The sequence below is a fragment of the Mauremys mutica genome, chromosome 1, assembly GCF_020497125.1.
Source record: "Mauremys mutica isolate MM-2020 ecotype Southern chromosome 1, ASM2049712v1, whole genome shotgun sequence".
Classification (NCBI taxonomy): Eukaryota; Metazoa; Chordata; order Testudines; family Geoemydidae; genus Mauremys; species Mauremys mutica.
The window spans coordinates 320,749,414-320,768,980 of NC_059072.1; the positions used below are offsets into that span (position 1 = coordinate 320,749,414).

Sequence of the window (19,567 nt, forward strand, 5' to 3'; positions counted from 1 at the left end):
ATTTATTGGGTAGAAGGGAGTGTCACATTCTTATTGTAGAAAGGCTTTTTCAAAGAGATTTTGCAGCATTTCCTGAAGATTGTCAGACACTGGATTCACCTGAACTCCTCTGGAAGTTTCTTCCAAAGCCACAGTTCCCTCACCTGAGAAAGTTTTATCCCCAGCTCTCGGGAGTTTTGTCCTGGGCTTTAAAAACTGCATCATCCTAGAGGAGAACAGCTGTTGCAGAGGTTCATAAATCAAAATTCTATCTTTGATGTAGCTGGGGATTGATCCATTAATTGCTCTGACAACTAGAACCAAAGCCTTAAACTAGTAACAAAAGCTGACTGGGAGCCAGTGGAGGAACTTGAGCATAGGCCTCATATGCTCTCAGCAGCATAAACCATGGAAAAGGTGGGCATTTGCATCCTGTATCAGCTGAAGCCTGTGCTTCGTCCTTACATTCAGCTTCAGATACAGCTAATTTCCATAGATGATGAACACATGGATCACTGAGGCTCGCTCCTCAATGAGAGGAAGGAGCAAGGTTTCCTAGCAACCTGGTGATGGAAAAAAGGCATTTTTAATAAATATTGATGCTACCTGGTCACTTACACTTAGTGAGGAGTGTCAAACAGGACCTCGAGGCTTCACACCACTTTGACAATTGGGAGTTGTATGCCTTCAGTGGAAGTTGGAGACATCTCAGCTAGTTCGTCAAAGCATTTCCTCTTTCCAATCAGCATCACTTCAGTCTTGCCCAAATTCATCTTGATTTCTTATAAGCATTCTGACATTTTAATAGTGGCTGTGGTTGCATCAGTCGAGAATCACCAGCATACTGTTGGCAGCAGAGCTTATGGAGTCTCACTTTCACAGTCGTCTTATATAGCTATTGAAGAGAAATAGGGATAGTATGGATCCCTACAGGATCCCACAGATGAGAGCCTTCAGAGAGGAGCTACTACCCATCACTACTTTGAGTTCTTCTGGAAAGAGCCAATTGGATCCACTGTAGGACTGGGCCATCTACTCCTGCTAAATCATATAGGTGGGTTAGCAGCATCTTGTGGTCTACTGTGCCAAAAGCTGCGGAGAAGTTTAAGCAGTACAAGAGTGGAGATCCTGAAAGTGTCCGTGGTCATAAAGAGAGATTTTTCTTGCCAATAGAGCGGTCTCTGTGCTGTGCCCTGCCCCATATGTGAGGCATCCAGGATGTCAGCTGATGTCACAACACATGCTGGAGTTTGATGGTCGCTACCTTCTCTGCTACTAAGCTGTAGAAGCACTAAACTGCTTAACCACGGTTACAGTTGTGTACTTTGACCTTGACAAATACATCTCCACATCACAGTGCCCCAAAAAGTTGTTTTATACACAATCAGGATGGTGATTAAAAAAAAAAATCATATGAAACAAAAGCCAATGTTCAAGAACTGCATCTGTTACAATATTCTCACCATCAGATCAACAAAACTCTAAATTATTAAATAAAAGTTTAGAGAGCAACCTTTAGTAGATTTTGAAGTATAAAGAACAAGAATACACCAAACCCCTGTTAATGAAATAGAATGCTCATCTATCACTTGACCTAGAATACCAGGCAGCAACAAGGGGATTGTTGATGTCTTCCTAGCAAACTTTGTCCATTATTTCCCACAGAAGAATCTGGTCACTGTGGTCAATGCATCTGTCACTTCCAGACTGGATTACTCAACTTAATGCATCTGGAACATAAAGTAAAAATGGGTACTTGAGGCTCTTGTTGAACACATCATCCCCGTACTCCTCTCTCTATGCTGGCTTCCATTACCAGATGAAGGCCTTGATCATGAACTTCAAACCAGGAACAAGCTGCATCAACAGTCTCTTCACCTATACATGAGGCATTCATAGTGGAATGACAGGACTATGTGTGTGTCCCTCTGTCTCAAGGGCTGAAGGTCATCTGGGGAGGTCAAAGGAAACAGCCCCAGAGAATGGGGTGTGACTGCAGCAGCAGAGTTTGGGGTGTTCCAAAAGGACTCAACAGCAACAGGGACTGAAAAAGCCATGTTTCTTGGATACCCAGTTTTATTAAACTCTAGTTTTAAAAAAAACTCCCTAGTGCAGAAGTAATATTCAAATGTACTGCTGTACTCCTCTGGGACAACAAACCAAAAAGGCCAAAATGAACCACATGAGGGACAAAGATACAAATTCTTGGTAAGGAAGCTAGGCTGTAAGCAAGTTTCTAGAGAGGATCAGACTAATCCAGAGTGAGTGCCTTTGGACCCTCCTTGAAGAAAAAAAAAAACACTCTGTAAACAGAATAAATGGGGTGAGAGGATGTGAGGAAGAAGTATATCATGAGCACAGCCTCTTACCGGAGAGCAGAGGGCTCCATGAAGTATACTAGGATCCTCATTATGCAAAGCTAGTTTAACTGGTGTTTAGCTATTAAGGTAACAGAAATTACAGAAAAACCCATGACAAATATTCTAATTTTAATTAGAAGCCATGTACATTTTACATATACAGCAGGCAAAGCAAGTGGAATTTGTAAATTCTATTCTCTGGTTCACAGGAGTTATAAATGCTGCAGGTTTGCCTGCTGACTTTGTAACTTCCATGCATTGCTTGCAATTTGTAATTTGCAGAGCCTCAACTGCTCCAGTTCAGCAATTACAGATGCTGTGTGTGAAGCATCTAACTGAAAATTCAACCTCTTTTCTAGCAGTTTGTGTAAAAATACTTGTTCATTGTCATTAACAATTATACTTCAAAATAAATCTTCACCTTCCTGGTACAGCTGGAAGATGAAGCTAAACAAATTCAGACTGGAAATAAGGAGCAAATTTATGTCAGTGAGGGCAAGTAACCTTCTCTACACCATTCATTCATTTTTATTATGTCCCCTCATTCATCACTTTTCTAAGGTAAACAATCTCAATCTTTTCACTCTTTTATACAAGAGTTTTTTTTTCCCCATGCCTTCCAACATTCCTGCTCTTCTCTGCACTCCCTCTAGTTCCCCAATATCCTTTTTGAGATGGGATGGCTACTACTGCACACAGTATTACAAATGAGGCCAAACCATTGGTTTATACAAAGAATAAGAAATACTTCATATTATTCACCATCTCATTCCTTATGCAATTCCTACAGACCTCCATGAAGAAGTTTTATTTTGGATTTGATTGGGTGACAGGAAACAATTGGTAATATTTTCAAAGTCTGATGTACCCAGATGAGATACTCTCTTTTCAACTTTAGTTAACACCCCTAAGATAAACGACACCTAAATCATGCTGGAAGTTATAGCTGCTGAAACTTTATTACAAAACAACAATCTTTGTTTGGGGAGGGGGAGGGAGAGAGTAGCATGGCAAGTCCTAACTTAGAACAATGATTAAGAAAATATTAGGTTGCTTAACTCCACTCACCACATATAGCTCTCTTCCCCAAAAAGAGAGGAATAAAGAAAGCAGTTTTTGCTTTATTTCAAGACTGCCTTCGATGGATTTCATTGCTGTTACACTTAAATAGGTAATTACTATATGTAGCCTAATGGCTATACTTCATAGTTTTCTATTCTTACTCTAATCATAAACAAATTTTCTCTTTGTAAATTGATTATTTAGAAACATTTTCACTAAGTGCTACATAAACATAATTGTGCCTTGCCACACAGAATAGGCTTTCAGAAATTTTCAGGGTCCTGAGAGAGACATACATATACTATAAGCGCCTTAAAAAATTGAGGAAAAGGAGGGGGAAAACAGAGTTTAATTCAAGCAGGCAGAATTCCAGCAGCAGAATGAGAGCTAACCAGTTTATTGCTCTAAATGCAGAATGTATGATTTTCTGCCTTGTGGACATGAGTTCATTTGGGGCAAGTAGCTCATGACCCTCAGAGTCTGAGTACGGGCTCTTGAGACCAGAGTGGCTGAATTGCAGGAGTCCAGGAGGATGAAAGCCTTAAGGAAAGAGAACATCAAGCTGGCGCAGAGGAAAGCAATTCCGTAGTTGGAACCCTCCTTCCAGATGATGTCACGGTAACCTCTCACACTGAAAATACCTCTTCGAGGGAGGAAACTCCAGTTATTAGGAAAAGACAGGCAGTAATAACGGGGGATTTGATTATTAGAAATATAGATAGTTGGGTTTGTGATAACCAGGAGAACTGCATGGTGAATTGCCTACCAGGTGCAAAGATTGTGGACCTCTTGAAACATCTAGACAGATATGCAACGCTGGGGAGGATTGGTGGTCATGGTAAACATAGGTAACAGTGACATGGGGAAAGGCAGAAGAGAGGTCCCAGACACCAAATTCAGGCAGTTAGGAAAGGGCTTAAAGTCCAGGACCCCCATGGAAGCATTCTCTCAAATACTTCCAGTTACACGCACCGGGCCACATACCCTGCAGTTCTGCCTCTCTCAATGTGTGGATGAGATGATGGTGTTTGGAGGAGGGATTTAGGTTTATTAGGAACTAGGAACACTTTTGGAAAAGGAGGACCCTATGTACTTCGTACCAGATTATACCTAATTTATGAAGTTTAAAATTTTGGTGTCTTGAAGTTTGATCCCCAATTTAGCAATCAAATGCCCCCATGCCTCCCATCCCAATATTTGTAATTTAAACAGTTACAAATAACATGTTATTTTGATATTTCTGCTAATGTCTTAGAGAAACAATTAATATTTACATTTGAATTGTTATCACTGGATTTCAGAGTTAACAAAAACATAATTGGGACAGTTCACACTTGCCTTGCAACTGTTTGTAGCTTCAAAAATTCAGGAAGACAACCCTGTTTTGGTTTATATTCAGAAGATTCCTTGCAGCCATGAAGGCTGCAAACTTATTTTTTAATATGAAACATTTAAATTCTGAATACAATTTTGCAGCAGACAATGGATTCCATGTCATATTTGGAATTCTGGCTGTACCACCATAGACTGTTATTCAGATGATCTCAAACTAAGCAGGTTCAGGTTGTGTCAGTACTTATGTAACAAACCTCCATGGAATTAGATGCTGGTGATTCGGTAAATGATAATCTCTTGACTGACTCAGTCCTGAACAAAAGCCCTCATACATTATACCAGAGGGCAAAGCACAGCTAGAGTAGCTGTCTCTGGGATGTGGCATAAAACCTAACATGACCTTATCAAGTCACTAGAGAGCCCATGACACTTTTCAGAGAGTAGAAAAGTTCAGCATTTCGTTAGGACACCAAGGTTATTACATTCTGCCTACCAAAAAAAATATTCCCTTGACCCAGATCCTAGATCCAACTAGATTTTTATTTTATAATTCCTTTCCTATGGTTGAGATATATTCCTGTTTAAACCGTTATATTTCACCTCAGAGGTGACTGTGAAAGCGGTCAGTGAGAATGATTGGTGAAGCAACTGTCATAGCATTTTAGAAGAAAGGTGCCCTAAATATAACAGATCATTATTGCTACTACCAGACTGATGTAAAAAAATCCAGCCAGAGCCTTCAAATGTATAGTATCATATGTTGGCTTATTAAAATTAGTTCTGTTTAATGTGTTCATGCTGTTTTTATAAAGTACTTACTCGTGAAAATACTGGGCATCCATATGCAGAGAACTTAAGACATCTAAAAAAAAATCTGTTCCCAAATATTTAGTTTTCTTAGTTTCAGAAAATGCCCAGAGTTAAAAATACTGAGATTCTTACAATTGCACATTTATGCCAGTAAAACAATGTTCCTTTTATTAAGTTAATACAACAAAAGTCATATTTCATATTTAAATTAATCCCTGCCTCTCCCGAATCCCAGCAAAGAAGAACACCGATTACACATTGGTTTGAATATTTATAATTGTACCATGTGATAGGCAACTAAACCAAATCAATGAGCCACTTCAAAGGTGCTTTTTTTTTTTTTTTTTTTTTTGAGAGGGAGAAGGGAGGAAAGAAAAGAAAAAAGGCAGCAATAGAACAAGGTAGAAAAATGTATAAAGCAATACGTCAAATACCTTTATATTTTTCTTCTGAGGACTGAGAATTTCAAAGTATAAACAGTCACGAAGAAAATCCTCTTTTAAAGATCATGTTTGAATAAAATTAGCTAGACTTTTTTTTTTAAATGCACATTTATTCTGAGTCATATTTCAGGACAAATGTAATTAGACAAACGATATTACAGCCAGCAGTAACTCCAGACAGTAATCTCTTAAATGTCATCACACAGACTGATGATTCTGCTGAAAATACTACTTTTAAAACATGTATCACAAATAGTATCAAATTTTAAATTTCCTATCACTGCAGAGGTCCAATATCCTTAAAGACTACAAAAAAAATTCCAAAGTAAACATAGAAGCTAGTTACAATTACCCTTCAACACCAGAGGCTCTGTTCTTGAGGCTACAGACTGGCATTCCTTTTGAAAATATCAATGAAAAGAACACACACCACCAACGTGAGAAATGTTTGCTAAACAATACATACCCAAAACATAGAATCTCAGGGTTGGAAGGGACCTCAGGAGGTCATCTAGTCCAACCCCCTGCTCAAAGCAGGGCCAAACCCAACTAAATCATCCCAGCCAGGGCTTTGTCAAGCCTGACCTTAAAAACCTCTAAGGAAGGAGATTCCACCACCTCCCTAGGTAACCCATTCCAGTGCTTCACCACCCTACTAGTGAAAAAGTTTTTCCTAATGTCCAACCTAAACCTCCCCCTCTGCAACTTGAGACCATTACTCCTTGTTCTGTCATCTTCTACCACTGAGAACAGTCTAGATCCATCCTCTTTGGAACCCCCTTTCAGGTAGTTGAAAGCAGCTATCAAATCACCCCCTCATTCTTCTCTTCTGCAGACTAAACAATCCCAGTTCCCTCAGCCTCTCCTCATAAGTCATGTGCTCCAGCCCCCTAATCATTTTTGTTGCCCTCCGCTGGACTCTCTCCAATTTATCCACATCCTTCTTGTAGTGTGGGGCCCAAAACTGGACACAGTACTCCAAATGAGGCCTCACCAGTGCTGAATAGAGGGGAATGATCACATCCCTCGATCTGCTGGAAATGCCCCTACTTATACAACCCAAAATGCCATTAGCCTTCTTGGCAACAAGAGCACACTGTTGACTCATATTCAGCTTTTCGTCCACCGTAACCCCTAGGTCCTTTTCTGCAGAACTGCTGCCCAGCCATTCGGTCCCTAGTCTGTAGCAGTGCATGGGATTCTTCCCTCCTAAGTGCAGGACTCTGCACTTGTCCTTGTTGAACCTCATCATATTTCTTTTGGCCCAATCCTCTAATTTGTCTAGGTCCCTCTGTATCCTATCCCTACCCTCCAGCGTATCAACCACTCCTCCCAGTTTAGTGTCATCTGCAAACTTGCTAAGGGTGCAGTCCACACCATCCTCCAGATCGTTAAAGAAGATATTGAACAAAACCGGCTCCAGCACCAATCCTTGGGGCACTCCACTTGATACCGGCTGCCAACTAGACATGGAACCATTGATCACTACCCGTTGAGCCCGACCATCTAGCCAGTTTTCTATCCACCTTACCGTCCATTCATCCAGCCCATACTTCTTTAACTTGCTGGCAAGAATACTGTGGGAGACTGTATCAAAAGCTTTGCTAAAGTCCAGAAATAGCACATCCACTGCTTTCCTCTCATCCACAGTGGAACAGCACTTCATTAAAACTTTGTTAAATAATTTTCACCTATATTTCCACTACAGCTGTCAAGATTTTACATTGTTTCTGGATTTGAATGTTTCCAAATCATCGTCTAGTAAAATTTTCACCACGTATTCCTAGGCTCTAATGCTTAATTTTACTGAAGTCAATAGTTACTCATCTTAGTAACATTAAGCAAGTGCACATTTAGAGGATTAGGGACATAAGGGTCAGGAGGATCAGACTCTATTTCCAAAGTCCAGTAAGACAAATGCCACAAGAAAGGATTGTTTTTGCGAGTAATATGGAGTTGCAGGATCAGACTTTTAATCTAAAAAATAAATAAATAACCAACGTATTAGGTGGTCCACACCAGAAAACAAAACAGATACTGTAATGATTATGCCAAGGTCGTTTTAAGCATGCTTAAAATTCTCTTTAAAATTAAATATTAAAGAGAGTAAGCAGTTTCCCTTTACATAAAGTTCTCTATGTAATAATGATATTAGGGTGACCAGATGTCCCAATTTTATAGGGACAGTCCTGATATTTGGGGCTTTTTCTTATATAGGTGCCAATTACCCCTCACCCTCGTCCCGATTTTTCACACTTGCTCTCTGGTCACCCTAAATGACATTAGCATTCAGATGAGGATACAAGTACATAAAACCAAGCCTAATAAATTTTCACCCATAACTGGCAAGCAAGTTTTTTATCAATTAGTTTATTGAATATAAAAACATTGCCACTTTAAATGGTTAAAATGCACCATCATAATATTCATGGGAAAATTACCAGTGACAGACTAATAAAGTTATCCCAAGGTGGTGGAGGAAGGGAAAGAGAAAATCAGAGATGAGAATTAAGATAAAGGGAACAACCCAAACATTGCTAAAATTTAGGGGAACAGTGAGAATACTGAGCTCTGCAGTTCCCATATCTCCTGCTCCCCACTTCCTACTGCTGTGCTATTGAAAAGTGTTGTTTTGCTATGGATTAATAAATCTAAATGATAGTTTGCCATATGTATTCTTTCAACAATTTTTTTTTTACAGATCACTCCATTTTCCTGTACCTCCATCTCCCAAAAACTGTACTATGAATTGGCCATAAAAATAGATCTTCAAAAATGTTTTAAAACCCTTCAAAGACTAAGATTTCAATCATAGGAGCAACCAGCAAAAACACTCAAAATGGTGACTAGCAATAATAAATCAGACACAATCCCACCATGAAAATTAAATCCAATCCCGCAAAAAAGATGGTGGCAGACTAAGGCTTTTCTAATATACAGCCATTTACCCGGAAGTAAAGACCTTAAAGTTTATATGGATTTTTTTTCACCCAAAGAAGATTTTCCACTCAAAAGCTGCTAGTACTAACATGAGACACCTGCATTAAGGTTAGGAGAAAGTCTATTTTCATCTGTGACTGTTCCTAACAATGACAGATCGAGACAAACAGAGTAAGGAACAAGGAGATGGTTAAGGCTAAAGGAAAGAGATACAGCCACAGAGGGACAGAGCAAGGGGAAACAATATTAAGGGTGCAAGGCAGAGAAGAGGGGATAGGGCACACAAACAGAGGGCTACTGGATATGGAAGTCATGGGGGAATATCGGTGTGAGGGACAATATGACGGGGACAGTGAGGCAGCATGGGCTGGAGGCAGTGGAGGAAAGGGTATAGAGGAGCAAAATGTGATAGGACAGTGTATGGAAGGGCACAGCTCAGGGAGCTGGACTGGAGTCCAATGAACTGGGGGCAGAAAGGCAACATGGGACTCGGACAGGACACAGATGGAAGGGGGGGCAATGAAGCAGGGCACTGACATAGCCAGGGGAAGGTGATGGGGGTGGGGGTGAGGTAGCCAGTACAGGGACGGGGAGGTGACAGGAGACAATGAGGCAGGAGTGACAGAGGCAGGGTGCAGACACATGGGATGACAAGGGGGGCAATGAGGCAGGAAGGACGGGGGTAGGCTCCAGACACACAAGAGGTGGCGGGGAATAATACAGCAGCAGAGATGGGGAAAGGCACAGACACAGGAGAGGTGGCAGGGGTCAATGAGGCAACAGGAACGAGGCAGGGCACAGACACTGGGGAGATGGCAGCGGGGGGATAATATGGCAGCAGGGACGAGACAAGGCACAAGAATGTGGCGGGGGGTCAATGAGGCGGCAGGCCGGAGACGCGGAGGGGTAATACGACAGCAAGGCCAGGGCAGTGCGCAGAAACAGGGCGGGAGGTAACACGGCAGCAGGAGCGGGGCAGGACGCAGACGATGTGGCGGGGGTCAATGAGGCAGCAGGGCCGGGGCAGGGCGCAGACACAGGGGGGGGGAGGTAACACGGCAGCAGGAGCGGGGCAGGACGCAGACGATGTGGCGGGGAGGGGGGTAATCCGGCAGAAAGGACGGGGCAGGGCGCAGACACAGGGGGGAGGGGGGAGGTAACACGGCAGCAGGAGCGGGGCAGGACGCAGACGATGTGGCGGGGAGGGGGGTAATCCGACAGAAAGGACGGGGCAGGGCGCAGACACAGGGGGGAGGGGGGAAGGTAACACGGCAGCAGGAGCGGGGCAGGACGCAGACGATGTGGCGGGGAGGGGATCAATGAGGCAGCAGGGCCGGGGCAGGGCGCAGACACAGGGGGGAGGGGGGGAGGTAACACGGCAGCAGGAGCGGGGCAGACGCAGACGATGTGGCGGGGAGGGGGGTAATCCGACAGAAAGGACGGGGCAGGACGCAGACACAGGGCAAAAGGCCGGGAGTTAATAAGGCATCAGGGCCGGGGCAGGGAGGCGGGCTGGGGGCGGCAGGCACGGCCCGGGGGAATGACACGAACCAGGGGGCCGGGGCTGACCCACGGGGAGCCCCCTCCTCACTCACCCGTCTTTCCGCTTGGCTTTGTAGACGTGCCCGTAGGTGCCTCTCCCCACCTTGCAGCCCTCGTACTCGAACAGGTCCTCCACCCGCTCCCGCTCCCCGGTCAGCTTCACCTTGAAGTCATAGTCCATCTTCAGCGCCCGCCGCCGGGACCGGCCGCCTCACAGCCCGCCGCGCCGCCGGGACCAGGGAGGAGGAGGCCCCGCACCAGCGATACGGACCATCCAGGGGGAAGCCGGCGGGCGTGAGGGCTGCTCCTTCCCCTCTCTGGCCCCGTCTCCTGCCGCTCCCTCCCCGCCTCAGCCAGGCAACGGCACAACAGCCGGTATTTCACCCGGAATACGGCAGCCCGGCTTCACCGCACTGTTGAAAAAGCGTCGCAAGCCGCTCTCACAGCGACAGCGACACCTCCCCAGCAGCAGCGACTAACGCACCACGTGGAATCTAGCCGGCTGAGAGCGCCCAGTCCAGCTCCGGGCCCGGCATGCATTGCGCCGGGGGGGGCGGGTGGAGGAGGGGGTTTGCATGCTGGGAGTTGTAGTACAGAATTTGTTAAATGCCTCGCTTCACATGCTGGGAGTTGTAGGGGGTGGGGTTATACCAGGAGACGTAATTGGAGTGGGGAGGAGCCAGGGCAGATCAATGTGTAGTGCTGGGGCCTTATTTTGGAGAGCAGTGGCAGTGGAGCACTGCATGGTGGGGCTGTAGTTTGGAATGGCAGGGGTGAGGTCACAGCTGGAGTATTGTGTCCAGTTTTGCCCCCACCGCAGAAAGGATGTGGACAAATTGGAGAGTCCAGCAAAGGGCAACAAAAATGATTCGGGGGCTGGGGCACTTGATTTATGAAGAGAGGCTGAGGGAACTGGGATTTTTCAGTCTAGAGAAGAGTAAGGGTGGATTTGATAGCAGCCTTCAATTACCTGAGGGGGGGTTCCAAAGAGGATGGAGCTCAGCTGTTCTCAGTGGGGGCAGATGACAGAACAAGGAGCAATGGTCTCAAGTTGCAGTGGGGGAGGTCTAGGTTGGATATTAGGAAACATTATTTCACTAGGAGGGTGGTGGAGTACTGGAATGGGTTACCTAGGGAGGTGGTGGAATCTCCATCCTTAGAGGTTTTTAAGGCTCGTCTTGACAAAGCCCTGGCTGGGATGATTTAGTTGGCGTTGGGCCTGTTTTGAGATGGGGGATTGGACTAGATGACCTTCTGAGGTTTCATCCAACCCTAATTGTCTATGATTCTAAAGGGGGGTTGTAGTGAGGTGCTGTACACTGGTGACTGTATTTTGGAGGGTGGGGCCCTGCACGCTGGGAGATGAGGACTGTAGCTTACAGGGGGAAGGGTTCATGGTCAGGTGTGCATGCCAGAGGCTGTAGTTTGGAAGGTGGGTCACAGTGAGGTGCTGCACGCTTAAGGCTGTAGACTAAGAGCCAAGCTCAAAGTGTCTCAGACATGTAGGTAGTGCGCTGAAGTCTTGAGAGTGTAATCAAGCATTGGAGTGTAGGAGTCATAGTCAGCAGGTCCTTGCTGGCCTGGCAGCCTGTTGTGACTCACTGGGCCATGACATGTGGGGCACAGCACTCCTCTGGCAGAACCCAGGCCAATGGAGAGTGGGCTGGACAGTAATGCCCACATGCACACCCCATTTTTATTGGGAGCTGTGATCTGCAAGGCAGCGTCTATGGGGCCTTAGATATGGGGAAGGTGGTCTGCAGATTCAGGTTTGTGGATACTGTGGGATTTGGTGGGTGGGGCCTTTCCTAGTTTGCCTCCCTTTAAGGTTTGGGGCAGGGTCTGTAAGGAATTGGAGGAGCACTGCAGGCTAGGGACAATAGGACTGCCCATGAATTATGTTATGTGCAGGATTGGGCTCTAAGGACTTGTCTTCACTGCAAAATTAGATTGTGTTAGAGCACAACTTTGAGGAGTCATCTTAACTAGCATGATATCATATTTAACATTGTCAGCTTAGTTATGGTTATCTACCCTGGACCAGCTGGGAAGATGTCAAACAAGACAGTTACTGTCTATATTAACCATGAAGTCACATTTAACATTTTCATTCATACAATTCCTCAAGGTTGTATTCTAACACAACCTAAGTTTTTTAGTGAAGACAACCCCTATATGTAAATGCATAGGTAAATTTGGACCACAGTCTCTATGGTTTCAACCAAAAAATGCAGCAGTATGCTCAGGGCCGTCCCCAGCTATTCTGCAGGGGGGAACCACCTCCCAGCACTCACCGGCCGCACAGCTGGGGCCGGGCTGCTGCACTTCCCGCCACTGGTAAGTGCAGGCTCAGCCCTGCTGCAGTCCTCGGGATGGGAAGAGATGGAGCAGGGTGTGGGCTTTGGGGAAGGGATGGAGTGGCAGAGGCCAGAGGGAAGAGGCGGAGCAGGGGCTGGAGCAGCACACAGCTGTGCAGAGCACCAGGAAATTTGGTGCCCTACGCAACTGCGTACTTTGCGTATGGGTAAGGACAGCCCTGAGTATGCTTAATGGTAAATCTGTGCCTTTTCGGCCAATGAAGGGCCATTTCCCAATTCCTTTACTCATGCTGAATAGAAATTTACTTCACAAATAATCCCGTCAAAGCCAGTAGAATGAGATGCTATGTAAATTCAGTAATGATATCAGAATGTGGCAAATAGGTACTAGAACTAGACTAGCCACTCTTCTGGCATTTCTACTGGTCATGCATATAATACTGTTCCCCCACATTTCATGTTTAGTGTACTGTGTGGGTTATAATGCATTTTGAAGTATGTAACTCAAGAGTTAAAAACAAAAATCAATTAGACACTACTGGAGTCCATCCTTCTTAAAAAAAAATCACTAGATTTTCTGGAACCTTTTGAAATCCTTGATTTTTAAGTTATCCACACAAAGATGGGTTTCTGAAAACTAAGGAGCTGTGAAAGGAGACAAGAGTTAGGGCAGCTCTACACTTAAAAAGCTGCAGCAGCACAGCTGCACCAGTGTAGCACTTTACTGAAGATGTTACTACATTGAGAGCTCACATCAGCACAGTTGATCCGGAGGTCGATTTAGTGGGTCTGGTGAAGACCTGCCAAATTGACAGCAGATCGCTGTCCAGTCAATCCCTGTACTCTACCCCAATGAGAAGAGTAAGGTAAGTTGACAGGAGAGTTTCTCCTGTCGACCCCCCACAGTCGAGACCCTGTGGTAACTTGACCTAAGGTATTCACATAGCATAAGTCAACTTATGCTATGCAACTCCAGCTATGTCTACACTACTGAAGTCAGTCAGAAGTACTGAAACAAGAAGCAACTGCAGTGCCACACTTGGCAAGAAGAGGTGTGATAAGACAGGTACACCCTGTGACATTGCATAAAAAAAAAGCACTGCTTCTCATAGACTTTAAGGCAGGGGTGGGCAAATGATGGCCTGATCCAGCCCGCCAGCTGTTTTAAGCTGGCCCTTGAGCTCCCGCTAGGGAGCAGGGTCTGGGACTTGCCCCACTCCAGCAGGGGAGCAGGGTCGGGGGCCGCTCCACGCCACTTCTGGAAGCAGCAGCATGGCCCTGCTGTGGCTCCTATGTGTAGGGACAGTCAGGGGCTCTGCTCTGCATGCTGTACCTGCCCCAAGCACCATCCCCGGAGCTCCCACTGGCTAGGAACTGCAGCCAATGGGAGCTGCAGGGACAGTGCCTGCAGATGGGGCAGCTCACAGAGCTGCCTGGCCGTAGCTCCACGTAGGAGCCAGAGTGGGGACATGGCTGCTGCTTCTGGGAGCAGCTTGAGGTAAGCGCTGCCCGGAGCCTGCACCCCTGAGCCTCTCCCTGCACCCCACCCCCTGCCCTGATCCCCCTCCCACCCTCCAAACCCTTGGTCCCAGCCCAGAGCACCTTCCTACACTCCAAACTCCTCATCCCCAGCCCCACCCCAGAGCCTGCATCCCCAGCCAGAGCCTGCACCTACTCCTCCTGCCCCAGCCTGGAGCTCCCTCCCACACCCTGAGCTCCTCATATCTGGCCTCAACTCAGAGCCTGACCCCCTCCCACACTCCAACCCCAATTTTGTGAGCATTTATGGCTTGCCATACAATTTCTATTCCTAGATGTGGCCCTTGGGCCAAAAGGTTTGCCCACCCCTGCGTGTACCAGAGGTGGCTGTAAAGATTTGCCCATCTCTCTGGCTTTCAAATATTTACCATGCTAATTATCTGGGTGCAAAGTAAATCAAGTCAAATGGCAAGCCAGTGGCAGGACTGGGAATATAATCCACATCTCCTTCCTCTCACATTAAATTAAGCATTTTTAAGTTTAATTATTTAATAAGTTTAACAGCACAGTGAACCCTATACCGTATCCAGTGTCTCTTCCCATGCTCTCTACTCTCTTTACTAGAGTGTTCTGCTGACTTTGTAGTGATAAATACATAAGGACTAGATCATGGGTAGTCAATTAGTTTTTGTCAAGGTCCAGACTCCAGGGAAAATTAAAAAAAAAAGGTAATAAAAAAGATTTCAGGGTCTGTTTGAAAGCCGCTGGCAGTCTGGATTTAGCCCATGATTCACCTGTGACTATCCCTGGACTAAATTGTGTGCTGCTTACATTGATAAGCAGCTACTCATAAAAGTAGTCCTATTGAAGTTAGTGGGACTACTCATGTGAGTAAATACACAATCTCGCCTTAAGTGATTAAGCACCAATCCTACAAGGTGCTGCACATGCTCCACTCCTACTGACATCAGTGGAAGCTGAGGGCCCTCAGTAGATCAATTCACTCTACTTATTTGGTGGTATATGGAAGATATTGCACTTCATATCAGATTGATGTTTTTGATTCTTGTCTTCATCAGCTGCTTCACATTAAGTGTAGGGTTAACTTTCTACTCCCAGAAAACCAAGCATCCTTGCCCTGCCCATGCCCTGCCCTTCTGAGGCATGGGTGAAATCAACTGGCTTGCAGTTACAGCATCTATCTACAGTTACTAGAACAACTCCATAATTATCTGAGTTTTGCTGCCCTCTATAGACTACTTATTTTTCCAAGTGCCGTAGAACCCCTATTTTACAAACTAATTGGGGATTGAGAAGTTCATAAAATTGAACATCTCAAAATTACAACGGGCATGGCATATACATTGCAGTATGCTGCTCTCTATCACTTTCTGGAACTTCAGTGATCTTCAATGCACTGAAGGCATTGCAATGGGAAGTGGATGTCTGTTTTTCATCAACTTTCATTAGGTGACTTTTTTCCAAATCAGGAAAAATGGTTAGTGTAACTGGTTGTTCATAATAATTAAAAATCAAGGCTCTACTGTAAAGTACTATATTGTGGAAAATATCATTACAGTAAATATGAGTATGGCTGTATTAGAGAGGGAAAGTGGGTGACAGTGTCTTATTGGCTCAGTTTATGTTGGGGAGAGAGACAAGCTTTTGTGCTTACACAGAGCTCTTCAGAGCCTGAAAGTTCTTCAGTGACCTGAAGAGTTTTGAGTAAGCCCAAAAGCTTGTTTCTCTCACCAACAGAAACTGGCCCAATAGAGGCACTACCTCACCCACTTTGTCTCTAATACTCTGGGACCAGCACAGCTACAATTCTGTTAATAACTAAAACAACATATGCGTATTGGAAGATAATACTGTAAATAATTTTCCTGTATTGTTGGAGAGATCAGTCTGATTAAGAAATTAATTTAAAATTGTGCAGTAAATTTGGGGATAGAACTATGATAACCAAACAAATTTTCTTAGTAGCTTTCTTTTCAATGTGAGTTTTGTGTAAGGAGAGGAAGCAGGACAGATCCAGGAACACTTCACACTTCTTCACTGTACCCTTCTAACATACCTTTCCCATCTTCTGGAGGAGCAACTGCCAGGAGGGGGTTTGAGGGAAGGAGACATTTTGATTTGACTAAGGGAAATTGATGTGTGGAAAAACTGATGATGGTAATGAATTTCAAGTAGAATTGAGTCACACTGGGAGAAAATGGACTGATTATGTATGTTGAGGCAGGTACATTGATTTTTATTCTGGATGGAAAATTGATTCTCATGAATGATACATTTTGGTTTGTCTACAGGTGCAGGAAATTGTGAGAGGGTGGCAAATTGCTATTGAATGTGGTGAAGAAAATAAATATGATCTATGAAGTGCCACATCCCATCTGCTGCCCAGTAGATTCCCTTGGTGAGAGGGGAAATGTGTCGTGCTGTCTGGACTGGTTAGGGATTGTGAGTGCCTACCTCAGGGCAGACTGTTAAATAGCAGGGCACATACCCCAAACACATGGTATGTTCTATAACTAGATTTCACTAACCCAGTAACAAATGTGAATTCCTGAAGCACTGTACTAGTCTTACCATGGAGTCACAGATAGTCCCCTTGGGCATTCCAGTCTATTTTTCCACCCAGGCAAGCTGGACCTAGTGATAGTTGATGCTAGACATCAAAGATTCAGGTTTCTTCCAGTCCCAAGAGACCAGCTCAATTTGTACCACAGAACTCACACCAAAGACATCATTTGTAGCCAATCCTATAATAAATCCTTAGTTAGTTTAGTAAACTAGAAAGAAGAACTTAGTGTTATTTACAGGTTAACAGGCAATGTGTATACACAAATTAGTTACAGTCTATGGTTTAGAAAGGTGACAGAATTGTAGTAATCTGTTAGCACTGAATATCTATAGGACTAACCCCAGGTTGATCCTAGGGATCTCTGCTTCTATTCCACAGTCCCAGCCCCATGAGAGTCCAAACAGCAAAGAAAAAATTCTCTTTTGTCCCTGATTTATCCCCTTTTCCCAGCATTCAAGCTGATGAGATGAGCTTTCTTGCAAGTAGAACCTTCATGGGTGTGAGAGGGCCGTTAACCAAGTCTTTGTTTAGTGATGTTCCACAATGGCCCATTTAATTTTGAGAGTCCTCCTTGATGGGCAGAGGACCATTCCTCCTGACTGGATTCACAGGGCAAGCATTTTTATAGATATAAAGCAAAACTTACATATCACCTTATAGCATATGATAGAGATTACAAGTGAAATTAATGCATGCAGCAACTTACAAGCATTCCATAGAGTCTAAATGCTCAATACACTCTTATAAGTACAATACCTATCTTGAACAATACTTACATGCAGGTGGGCTGGGCTGGTATTCAGCTATGAATTTGTCAGTGCTCAGCTGACTCCTACAGCTTTGGCAAGAGCTGGCACCTGATCTGCCAGCATCGCAATCAACTATGAAGGTTCCACAACCAATTTGCTGACAGATTCCCTTGGTGGGAGGAGAAGTGATCTATGAGATGGCCTCAATGCAAAGAATAGTCCCCACTATGAAAAAGTTTAGGTAGCTCTGTGCCTGTGCATAGGAAGCAAAAAGCGAAACTAACTAGGAATTGACAAGTTTCATAAGGGATACCATTTCCTCTATTTTTGTAACTCAGTAGTTATCCCACAAGAGAATAAACTAATCCCAGAGTCTGTCTTCTAACAGGGAGCCCTATTTCCCTATTAATTGGCCATCACGCAGCATCCTCAGCTCCCAGCCCCCTTTGCTCCCACAGCCGGTAAAAGCTGTCTGGGTGGGGGACCCAGCTCTGTGGCTGGCAGAGCCCTTCAGAGCAGCTGCTTCAGGGGGAGCCCTCCCGGCACACAGCCCCTAGCTATTCCCATCCTTGCACCCAGGGGCGGCTCCAGGCACCAGCACAGCACGCACGTGCTTGGGGCAGCAAGCCGTGGGGGGCGGCCCGCCAGTCACTGTGAGGGTTGCGTTTCTGCTGGAGGTTCGCCAGTCCTGTGGTTTCGGTGGTAATTCGGAGGCGGGTATGCTGAAGGTGTGAGACCGGCGGACCTCCCACAGAATCCACGTGACCGGGGCAGACTTCCAACAGAAACACCGCCAAAGGCTGCCTGACTGCTGTGCATGGGGTGGCAAAAAACAGAGCTGCCCCTGCCTGCACCCTGAGCTACTCCCCTGCATACAGTACCTTGCTACGCCCTCCCTGCACCCTGAGCTACCCCTTTGCCCTCACACAGCCCCTAGTTACTCCCTCTCTGCATCCTGAGCCCCCCCCCCCACCTTTGATTTATAATTTTGGTTGCACACACACACCCCTCCAACCCAGACAGGCAGGTGGCCTGCTGAGGTGAGTAGGTGGGGAGGTGACCTCCAGCCCCGGACCTGCCGTGCAGAGCTGGCTCAACCCCTGCTGGCCCCTGCCCACCCAAAATAGAAGTCACCTACACCTATGCCTGAGGCCCCCACCCTCCCCAGGGCCCTGGAGTTTTTGTAGCATGTTGGGGGCGGGGGGGACTCAGAAAGAAAAAAGGTTGAGAACCCCTGAAATAGAAGACAGATTGTGGGGAAGGAAGAGAAACAAAAGGCAGAAAAGTCAGAAGTCCAAAAGGTGAAGAGACAGAATCAGACTGTATGGTCCAAAATGCTAAAATCCCAACCTTCAATCAATTCCACATGCTCAAACTCCTGTGCCTTGGCACACCCCACTAACTTCATTGTGGCATCACATGGGCAAAAATAATTCACCTTCCAAGACTGTAGCCTAACAGCATAGAACCTAATTGTACAATGACATTGATTTCCCACCATATCCCCAGCACCAGTGGGAATAACGCAGAGGTCTGCCTGCACCAGCTGGCTGGTGCGTCAGAGCTGTAGCAGCTCTGGACAATGCAGTAGTACCAACTCAGTTTTTATTGCAACTCCAGTGACTTTTGGGGCATTTTTCACCTGTCTCATGAAAACATGGTGAAAGGCTGTCAACTCACAAATTTCCTCTAAGCCCAGGACTACTCTAGCAGGGGGGTTGACCTAAGATACGCCAAAGTTGCGTATCTTAGGTCGACTTACCTGGCCACGAGGACGGCGGCGAGTTGACCGCTGCCACTCCCCCGTCGATTCCGCTTCTGCCTCTCGCAAGCTGGAGTTCAGGAGTCGTTGGAGAGCGCGATGGGGGATCGATTTTATTGCGTCTACACTAGACACAATAAAATCGACCCCCAATAGATTAATCACTACCCGCCAGCGGGCAGTGAAGACCTGCCCGGGCAC

At 45.5% G+C, this 19,567-nt stretch overlaps 1 protein-coding gene across 2 annotated transcripts in view; it reads right to left on the bottom strand.

The window, feature by feature from the left end:
* CDK8 (cyclin dependent kinase 8) overlaps positions 1-11,003 on the bottom strand; it is a 163,465-nt gene extending 152,462 nt beyond the window's left edge. The window contains exon 1 of one of the 2 annotated variants that reach the window (XM_045017240.1): positions 10,525-11,003. In XM_045017240.1, the coding sequence (XP_044873175.1) occupies positions 10,525-10,652 (128 nt within the window). In that variant the 5' untranslated portion in view covers positions 10,653-11,003. The remainder of the gene's footprint in view (positions 1-10,524) is intronic. The other variant, XM_045017237.1, reaches the window with a different exon arrangement.
* Positions 11,004-19,567: the final 8,564 nt, after the last annotated feature.